This window comes from Nanorana parkeri, unplaced genomic scaffold (genome assembly GCF_000935625.1).
Source record: "Nanorana parkeri isolate BGI_ZX_2015 unplaced genomic scaffold, ASM93562v1 scaffold97, whole genome shotgun sequence".
NCBI lineage: Eukaryota > Metazoa > Chordata > Amphibia > Anura > Dicroglossidae > Nanorana > Nanorana parkeri.
The window spans coordinates 1,480,951-1,491,069 of record NW_017306365.1 but is presented as its reverse complement, the minus strand read 5'-3'; the positions used below and the strand labels follow the sequence as shown (position 1 = coordinate 1,491,069).

At 42.2% G+C, this 10,119-nt stretch overlaps 1 protein-coding gene across 1 annotated transcript in view; it reads right to left on the bottom strand.

Annotated features, from left to right (window-relative positions):
- LACTB (lactamase beta) overlaps window positions 1-10,119 on the bottom strand; it is a 49,671-nt gene that overhangs the window by 26,800 nt on the left and 12,752 nt on the right. The window contains exons 2-5 of the mRNA XM_018552810.1: window positions 7,621-7,688; window positions 6,174-6,363; window positions 4,513-4,834; window positions 1,813-1,978 (exon numbers count right to left, since the gene is read on the bottom strand). Coding sequence (XP_018408312.1) covers window positions 1,813-1,978; window positions 4,513-4,834; window positions 6,174-6,363; window positions 7,621-7,688 — 746 coding nt within the window. The remainder of the gene's footprint in view (window positions 1-1,812; window positions 1,979-4,512; window positions 4,835-6,173; window positions 6,364-7,620; window positions 7,689-10,119) is intronic.

Here is a 10,119-nt window from a genome sequence, read left to right as displayed (position 1 = left end):
TTTTTTTTATACAGACAGTGTAAGTAGCTAGGGATGCACCGATACCGATACTAGTAGCGGTATCAATCCCGAGTATTTGGGCGAGTATTGGTACTCACCCAAATGCTCCAATTCCTAGCCCGATATCCGAACTTCTGGTATCAGGAAGCAGAGCAGCAAGTCGTTACACGCTGCCTCGCTTCCTGATTTCCCAGGAATCCGGCTCCACGCTCCCTCGTCACTTTGATGACGAATGGAGAATGGAGCCGGCTTCCCAGCCAATCCGGAAGCCAGGCAGCATGTAATGACTTGCTGCCCGGCTTCCTGATTGGTCGGGAAGATGGCCAATGAGGAAGCAGAACGCAGAGTCATTACCCTCCCCCCGGCTTCCTGATTGGCCATAAAGCCGGCTTCATGCTCCTTCGTCACCTGGTGACGAATGAGCATGGAGCCTGCTACCCAGTCAATTAGGAACCTGGGTGCCGTGTAATCACTCGCCGCCTGGCTTCCTGATTGGTCAAGAAGCTGGCCAATCAGGAAACCAGGCGGCGAGTCATTACCAGCCCACGGTTTCCTGATTGACCAGAAAGCCGACTCCATGCTTCCTGGTGACGAGGAAGCATGGAGATGGCTCCCCTGCTAATCAGGAAGCCAAGTGGTGAGTCATTACACGCCGCCTGGCTTCCTTAATGGGACTTCCGGTATAGGTATTCGGTATCGACGAATACCGAAAATAAAATATCGGTACTTGATACCGATAAAAAAGGTATCGGTGCATCCCTATAAGGAACGGTTGCATTCACACTACAGAGCTGATCTCCCTCCCTCCTTCTCCTGACGCCCTCCCGAGCCGGTCCCGGGCCGCAGATGGGCTAGCGGATCCCGGGGTCAAACGTGAGGGGTCAGGAGGGCGGAGATGGCAGCACTCGCGATTGGGGGGGTAAGGAGGGCGCTCCGAAATTCACGCTATACAACCGATCGGCGGCTTTAGAGCCGCTGATCGGTTGTATGTGAAACAGCCGTTAACGGCTGTAGTAACAAGCGGGTCTTTCCTGCCCGTGTGCGTGCGCTAGGGGGCGCACGCGAGCAGGAAAAAAATGCCGTCTGGAGATGGCAACCCGCTGATGCAAGTCTGCCGTCCGTCCGTTTTTTCTTAACGGGCAGACGGCAAGAGGTTAAATAAGGTTCTGTAATCCCTGTTCATCAGGACTAGTCAGACTCCACTACAATGTAAAGTGTTGTCAATTAAACACTGGATGTTTTTTAATAAAAGTAGGGAGCAATATGACAACCTTGTCAGTGGGGATCTTCTCACACTGTCCAACAGTCAAGCTGAAAAAGAGTGCCAGCTGATTAGGTTAAAATTTCTGGCAGGGGTATCTGGCTCAAAAGAGTAGCTGAAAAGCTGCTTTAATAATAACAGAGAGAATTACATGTGAACATATTTTCTTCTAAGGATCAATTCACAGGGCTGGTGACTGCAGGATAGCTTCCAGCATTCATGATGTTTTAGTCATTGCTGGGCTATGCTTCTGCCTGCAGTGAAAGGCCAAGGATGGTCTATACACTACATTCCACATTTGAATCAACAAGCAGAGAAGTGATGTCAGACTCGGTACACAATTTCAAGTCTGGTGGTTAAGTACTGAATATGTCTGCCAAGCATCCCCTGTTGGTGATCATGTAAATGAAGCCTAACAGAAAAAACAAAATAGCAAAACATCTTTACAAATGTTTTTGTAAATAAAGCACAACTTATATAACTGTTTCAATTACATTATTTTTAAATCACGATCCTTGCCCATTCATGTTTCATACACACTAAAATTGTACCTGGCTCTCTTGTATATAATAGGCTCATGTTTCTCTGGCACAGTGTTCTTCATGCCCAGATCTCGAAATATCTGCATCATGTAATCCAGGAACTTTCTTCCAGAGGCACGTTCAACCACAGCGCTTAGCAAAGTCCATGCATGGGTCGAATACAGGAACTGTGTCCCTGGAGTGGAAAGGGACAGGCTTAAAAATGAACACCCCAAATGTACAGCATGAAAGAAACATCAGAAAACAGGGGACATAAGTGTGTTATGGTGATAGAATCTGTGCCACAAGAGAGCAAATACACTGAAAAGAGTAGGTCTATGTTTTTCAGAAGCTGCTCGTGCATAGTATAATGCAGATGAGCAAAACATGAACAAGTGAAGCATAAAACATGTTATGCTGACCACTGGCCCTTGCATTAAGTACATCTTGACGGTACACACAATATATACAATGGATATCTGTAGCAACAATGGACATTTGGCCTAATACCACAACATGAACAACTTTAAGAAGATGTTTGTGGTCAATATTCCTGCCATTAAAATATGATGGCATTCGATATATCGCAGAACTTGAAAAAGTCCAGTCTTAGATTCTACAAAGTAGTTCATAGAATCAAAACAGGTTCATGTTTCAGTCCAGTAATTCTTGGATAGAAACACTGACTTTTCTTTCATTGCCAGTTGCTGCATTGCTGTACAATTCTTTATTTCCTATAATAAATGACAGGATGTATTTCAAATTGGAGATTGTTGTTACAAGATGCCAGCTGATATTTTCTTGGGCACAGTGGCGTCACAAGGGGGGTGCGGCCTGCACCCGGGTGACACCAAAATGACTGACAGTCATTTTGGTGTCACCCCCCTCTGAAAAGTCGGGCGCTCGGTCATGGACAGAGAAGAGGGACAATCTCAGGAGAGAGAAGAGGGGACCTGTCCCCTCCTCTCTCTGCCGGCGTCCATCGCCGAGATTGGCCGCCGGCAGGTATCAGAAGAGTTCCACGCGTGCGCGATGACGTAATCGAGCACGCGTGGCACTCTTCTTGGTGACGTCACGCTCATGTGCAGTGGTGAGTCGGCGGGGTGACACTCGGTAACCGCTCCGGTTGTCACCCAGCCTCGAGACGCCCCCGCTTGGGCACTTTTTATTTTCTGACCATGAGGCAAGACACAAATCAATCACTTTCCAGGCCAGTTGGTGGGATTTCAGCCAATGAAGCCACACAATATAAAGTGAACCTTTATCCTGTCACTCAGCATCTGAGCAGAGCACCATGACTGCTCCATATATGCCTAGAGACACACTGCAGATTACCCTGCTCACACTTTCTTGGAAAAAGTTAGAAAGCAATAACAATGGTGATGAGCTGAATTTTGGTTCCTGGTTCAGATAACAGCCTTTGTTTATAGTGACTGTAAAAAATAGCTTTACACTGAAGTTGGTAGCCAGACATGTGGCCATGATTTAGGACCAAAGAACGATAAAGAGCGCCTCCATACTGTAAAAACGAAATGTATTGATACAACACACAATTGAATTGTACTTACAGAAAGTTGGTAGTAAAAAAGCATGTACAGATCGACAGAACTTGAAACCTCTAGCAGAGGGAATCTGATAAGATGTGTAGCATCAGCGTCCTCTGTCCCCATGAGTTCAAAAGGTTTACGCGTTTCTGGGGCACGCCCCCTTCATCCTGACGCGTTAACCTTTCAAACTCACAGGGGCAGAGGACGCTGATGCTATACATCTTATCAGATTCCCTCTGCTAGAGGTTTCGAGTTCTGTCGATCTGTACATGCTTTTTTACTACCGACTTTCTGTAAGTACAATTCAATTGTGTGTTGTATCAATAAATTTTGTTTTTACACTATGGAGGCGCTCTTTTTCGTTCTTTGTTTCCCAGATTGGTGGTCTTTGTGACCTGTGGGAGCTGCCTCTGCTGTGTTTCCATCATCATTACAGCTGGCCCGCTTTTCAGCTGGAGGCGCCGGTATTGGTTTTTTGATGATTTAGGACCATTGAATGCCTGTTTTTTCTATTTCTTCTTACATAAACTTTGCATCAGCACACATGCTAGTATTAAAGACTATATTCCAGAAAACAAGCAGATACTTCAACACTGGCCTTAAATTGTGGGATCAGGGGAAAATCAATTTATATTTATGGATACTTTTTAAGTCATTTGCAAATAGATATTAGGTCATCACTGCTCAATAATTTCTACAGACAGCCTACTGCTTCCTTGTGGTGAGGGCAAAGCCACTAGTAACTACAATACACATTAAGAATGTACTTTTTAGGATAGTTCAGTAATAGTATGAACACTAAAGCTGGCCATAAACATTTGAGAAGGGTAGGATATGCAAGCACAATCCGAATGTCTCATGGTGCCTCCTGGACCAGCTCATGGGTGCTCCTGTATACAGTAATGGAGGAAGAAGTGGGAGCCTTGAAAAGACAGCCTAAACGCAAAGAAAAACAATTGCATTTGGCATAGTTATCTAAATTTTCCAAGCATTTTTGTTCCCTGGTAACATTTAAAGCACATATTTAAAATAGGAATAAATGAATTCAGTATTGTGCATCAAAAGCACATGACTGCATGTACATTAGTATAAAGGGATCCTGAATATTTATTCCTGTCCTACTGAGAAAGGAAAAAAGTAGTCTTTATGTATGGTTCTAGTTATTTCACTGTACTGTCCATACCTGGCTTAAACACCAAAGGATCATTTTTAAAGAGCTCCAAGGAATCTATTACACCGTCAAACTTATCCTTGATATAAAACTCTTCTAGTTCAACAGCCACAGCCTTCTTAGATTTTTTGACACCCTGTTCCTTGGTCTTGTCTTGTTCTCCTGCTTTGCTCGGTCCAGTAGTATCACACTGCTCTTTCTTTGTGCTGCTCTCTAGGGAAGCTGCAGTCTCAGAATATTTCTTTGCAATTCTTTTCCTGATTTTCTGGATGTCCTTATCATAGTGTCTGATCCCACTTAGGTGAGAGGTCAACAGCCTTGTTGTTATTGTCACCTACAAAAAGAGCCAACACTTGTAAATACAGAATAGAACCTAAATGAGTGCACACAGACACACAACCAACAAACTGCTTCTATTAAATAACATTATGTAAAGAGCAATAGTCTGCAGTTACACATCGCAACTGGATATATTTCAGACACTTATGGCAGGCAAACAAAAGAAAAGTAATCTTTGATTGGTTGCATAACAGTTCATTGCAGGAATGCTGCTCTCTGGAGGAAAAAGGTGCCACATAACTCACCTAATGGAAAGAGTGGTCCAACTTTTTAGCAATTTAGGAAAAATGAAAACATCTAGCAGTTATTTTATATACAAAGGAAAACAGTAAGTCTCACTTACAGCAGTGTCTTGTGTTTTAAAATGGAACTCAAGGAAATTGTATTCATGTATTGGAATAGTTACAAATCAAATAAGTTACTTCCAAGATGACTATCCTATAGCCGGATCGCTGCCGTTTACTTTACAAATATTAGTGTCAATATGCTGGATAGTAGCAATCTTTTTCATGTGACTGAGTTTCAGCTCCCATACAGTAAAGGATGCCGTTGTTTGCCTGCCCCTCCTCTCCTGTCATCCATTCACAAAAATCGTGTATTCTTAATAGATAATGCAAGACATTCTGTAAATGGACATGGGAAGAGGAGGAGCGAGTAAATGACAGGATCTCCCTTTGTCCATTCAAAGAATGCATTGCATGCTGTGAAAAGGATACAAGGCTTTTTGTGCTTAGAGAAGATGATGACTATCAAAGCACTATGCATTAAAGGGATATTTTGTGTTCTTTGGGGGAAAGTTGATGTTTTTAAATGGTATATACTGTATATCTATATATTTTATCATTGCTTCTGACCTGATTTGAGGTGCTGCTGCTCCTCTGCTGCTCAGATCACAACCCTCAGTAAAAATCCATTGCTTGCAGATATGGGGGGTGTTTGGGGCAAATAACCGCCTCCTAGTACGCAGTCACATAAGTCTCCCTGAACACTGTCACATAAGGGAGTGGCAATTTTCATCAACATCATCCAACACAGTGCTTACACATGGTTTGACTCCTGGCTCCAGAGCAGTAAAAGAGCAGAGGTGGGAGTGTGACAAAGGTGACAATAAGTAGCAGGGGGTGTTCTTTTAAGATACTCTGTTACTTTGTCCTAAAAAAGCCAAGTGACAGAGACTCATTATATTTCAGTACAACTATTTAAATATTAATTTACATGATAATTCTGTGCTACTAAAAATATATATATGATTGACTGCCAAAAAGTAGTCTAACTCAAAGTTGAGACGCTCCATCATAATTGCAATTAGAATAAATCCTTGTGACTTTCCACACCTTTTCACCTTCAAACTCCTTTTCTGGGAACTCCGGTACATACTTCTGCACTGGTGCGTCTAGATCTAGCCGACCCTCCTCCCAAAGCTTGGCCACTGCCGTCATAGTAAAAGACTTGCTGATACTGGCTACACGCATGACACTGTCTGCTGAACACGGAATCCGGTTCTCCACATCAGCAAACCCAAGTGCCATGGAGCGAGTATCAGCAAAACAGCAGAATTCGTTAAATGTTCAAGAGCAGCTGTTGTTAAAGTGTTTAAAGACTGGACTGTCAGCCAAAAATCTGGGTCTGAACGTGCGAATTGTGGCCGTCGGCGACTAGTCAATGTTAGGGCAGAACGGAGAGTGGCAAGACTGGTACAAGACAACAGAAGGGCAACAGTGCAGTGTCAGATTCCTCGCATCACCTTTCAACATCTCGTGGAGTCATCTCGTGGCCCAACAAAGTCATCTCGTGGAGTCATCTCGTGGCCCAACGAAGTACTGATGGGTTGGTCATAATAATCTAGCCACTCAGTGAATATGCAATGCAATGGAATAGCTGATGGACAAAGTCATCTCTTACTGTTTACTGCCTGATGCTGAACTTTAATTTAGTATTCATACAGGTATGCTTTAAAGTGACACTAAACTCAGGAGTTAAATCTAAAAATGCATTCAAGTACCTTAACTATTAACAGAAATGTATCTTATTTGTGTATCACTCAGCGGTAGTTATGGGTATTTACACTGAATTGGTGCCAACACTGTCCTTCCTTCTGGAAGGAGACTACTTTTGTTCCCCATGGTCCCTGTGTGTGTTGTAAAGAGCCATCAATCCAAGCTCGTTCCCGTGATGGACTACAATTTCAATAGACATAGCTAACTAAATGTGAGATTGAAGTCCAATAAACATTTGTGAAGAATTAGGTATAATACAGATAGCAGGGATTGCACGGGAAGTTTGTAGGTGTGTCTCGCATTGATCATTATAAAGCCATTGTCTCAATAGAAGCACCAGAATGTCTTTCATACATAACAATATAATGCACATCACTTTTCTTTCAAAGGCATAGTATATTAAATGTACATTACGTATGATGTCACAAGCTGGGGAAAATAAACACATCCATTATAACATGGGTTTATAAGTGTTTACACTGATAACAAAAATATCTGATCAGGACAATGACAGATTTTTACAACTGGACTAACTAAATGTGAAATAATTTTAGATACTGCAAGTGCAAATTAGCTTTGTCTGAGCTTCGATGATACACCTGCATGAAGACAAATGAGCTTTGTGTTGCCTATTTTCAAGCAGGTAGTTTTCATAACAGAATACTCTATTGAAATTGTGTTTTGTGCATACAAAGGGACTAGAGAGTTTTGTCTGCAGACTATCACCTCTTACATAATACTCAGAACATTCATGTATTACAGAGTAGTACTCCAGACACACTTACCTTCTGTCCAAACAGTCTCACCATCCACAGACACACCCACCACTATTCCTGGAGATCCCACCTCATCCTACATGAAAACAAATTGTGAGATTGTGAGAACGATACAAAAGAAGATGAGTTATAAAATACAAAATAAATAACAGTATTTCTTTTCAGCAAAGGTGCCCATACAAGTGAAATGGAAGTCACCAAATAACTGATATTGATAACAAGATGAGGAGAAAGATGAAGAGGTACAAATAATGATGTACAAATAATGGTGGCTTCTTCTATTAAAGGCTATTGGTTAGAATTTCAGACTTTTCCTGATATATCCAGTTGTTCCGATGGACTCAGTAGTGTCTCCAATGCACATACACAAGCAGATTGAATGTGCCCAAATGACCCCCCTAAAGGTTCCCATGTGCACCTTGGTGCATGTGTTAGCAGAGGACTATTATTTTTGTTAATGAGACTGAAGAGAGATAAATTGTTAGGGAATGTTTTTTTAAAGTGTAAATATTATGTAAATACACTTACCTTAATCTTGTATTTTCAGCCACATCATTCATGAATCTTAAAGTTACACTAACTAAACTAATTCAATCTTAAAAATGCATTCAAGTTCCCTAACTATTAACAATAATGCATCTTATTTGTGTATCACTCAGCTGTAGATCCTCAAATCATCTCTGACTTGGTGCTGACACTGTCCTTCCTTCTGGAGGGTGGTTACTTTTCTTCCCCATGGTCTCTGTGTGTGTTGTAAAGTAGCCACCCTCCAGAAGGAAGGACAGTGTCAGCAGCAATTTGGAGATGATTTGAGGATCTACAGCCGGGCGATACACAAATAAGGTACATTATTGTTACTATGGTACATGAATGCATTTATAAGATTTATCTGTTGAGTTTTGTGTCACTTAAGGTTTAAGGGAAATTAATTAATTGCTCCTATAGAGACATTCGCCTTACACATCAAATCCCCAATTCTGCTGGCGCGCTTTGTGAGTCCCTTTGCTGTCGTTGCAGATGGATCCTCGTGAATGATGCGAATCAGTGGGTGGAGCCATGCACAGCTGTGCTAAATTCAAGTCACATCAGTTACAAGATGCACCCCGTGACCATGCTTCATGTTACGTCCATAATATGGTATGTGAAACATGGTCTAAAAAGTGAACAGTTACAATCAGTCAAGCTTCTCAGCCTAACAACTGTTCAGATAACATATCGGCCACAGAGGGAGTGCATTGTTTTCAATGTGTCGGCCCCACCACAGAAATGCATAGTGAGAAGCAGCAGTAAAAGACAACCCCTGTGTAGCACTACAAAGCAGGAAGCAGAGTATGTTTTGCTTACCACTCTATAGTGATGGGGTTTTACTGCTGCTTTTAATAATGCATGTCTATGGAGGGGTTGACACATTGAAAACAATGGTCTCCCTGTATGGCCGATATGTTATGGCGGTTAGGCTAAGAAGCTTGACTGATTGTAACGGTTCACCTTTTTATACCATGAGCAAATATAGTTGCCCCCATGTATGTATGTCTCCAGCCCTTCAGTGAACAAACTGCCTCCAGCTATAGACAAAAATTTCACATTTTGACACATCAGTCCACAGCACCTACTGCCATTTTTCCACACCTAGTTCCTATGTTTTTAGGTAAAGTTGAGTTGCTTAGCCTTGTTTCCACGTCGGAGGTACGGCTTTTTGGCTGCCAGGCCGCAGAATGATGGCAGCAGGTGCTCAGTCCGAGTCAAAATTTGAAATATTTAGCTGTAGCAGGAGGCAGTCTGTTCGCGTAAGGGCTGGAGAGCGGTACAATAATCAGTGTTTGCAGGCAACAGTGAAGCATGGTGGAGATTCATTGCAAGTCTGGGGCTCCGTTTCTGCCAATGGAGTTGGAGATTTGGTCGGGATCAATGGTGTCCTCAATGCTGAGAAATACAAGCAGATACTTATGGATCATGCCATACCATTAGCGACACATGTGACTGACCCCAAATTTACTCTGCAGCAGGACAATGATCCCAAACATACAGCCAATGTCATTAAGAACTATCTTCAGTGTAAAGAACAACAAGGAGTCCAGGAAGAGATGGATTGGCCCCCACAGAGCCCTGATCTCAACATCATCAAGCCTGTCTGGGATTACATGAAGAGACAGAAAGATTTGAGGCAGCCTACATCCACAGAAGATCTCAGTTAGTTCTCCAAGATGTTTGGAACAACCTATCTGCCGAGTTCCTTCAAAAAGGAAGTGTGTAAGTGTACCTAGAAAAACTGATAGTGTTTTGAAGGCAAAAGGTGGTCACACCAAATATTGATTTGATTTGGATCTATCTTCTGTTCATTTACTTTCCATTTGTTGATTGATAAAAAGTAAACTATTAACACTTTAATTTCTGAAAGCGTTCTTACTTTACAGCATTTTTTCAAACAAGTGCCTAAAACATTTCCACAGTACTGTGTGTGTATATAAATATATATATACGGGGCTCGAAAAATCTCGGGGCTCGAA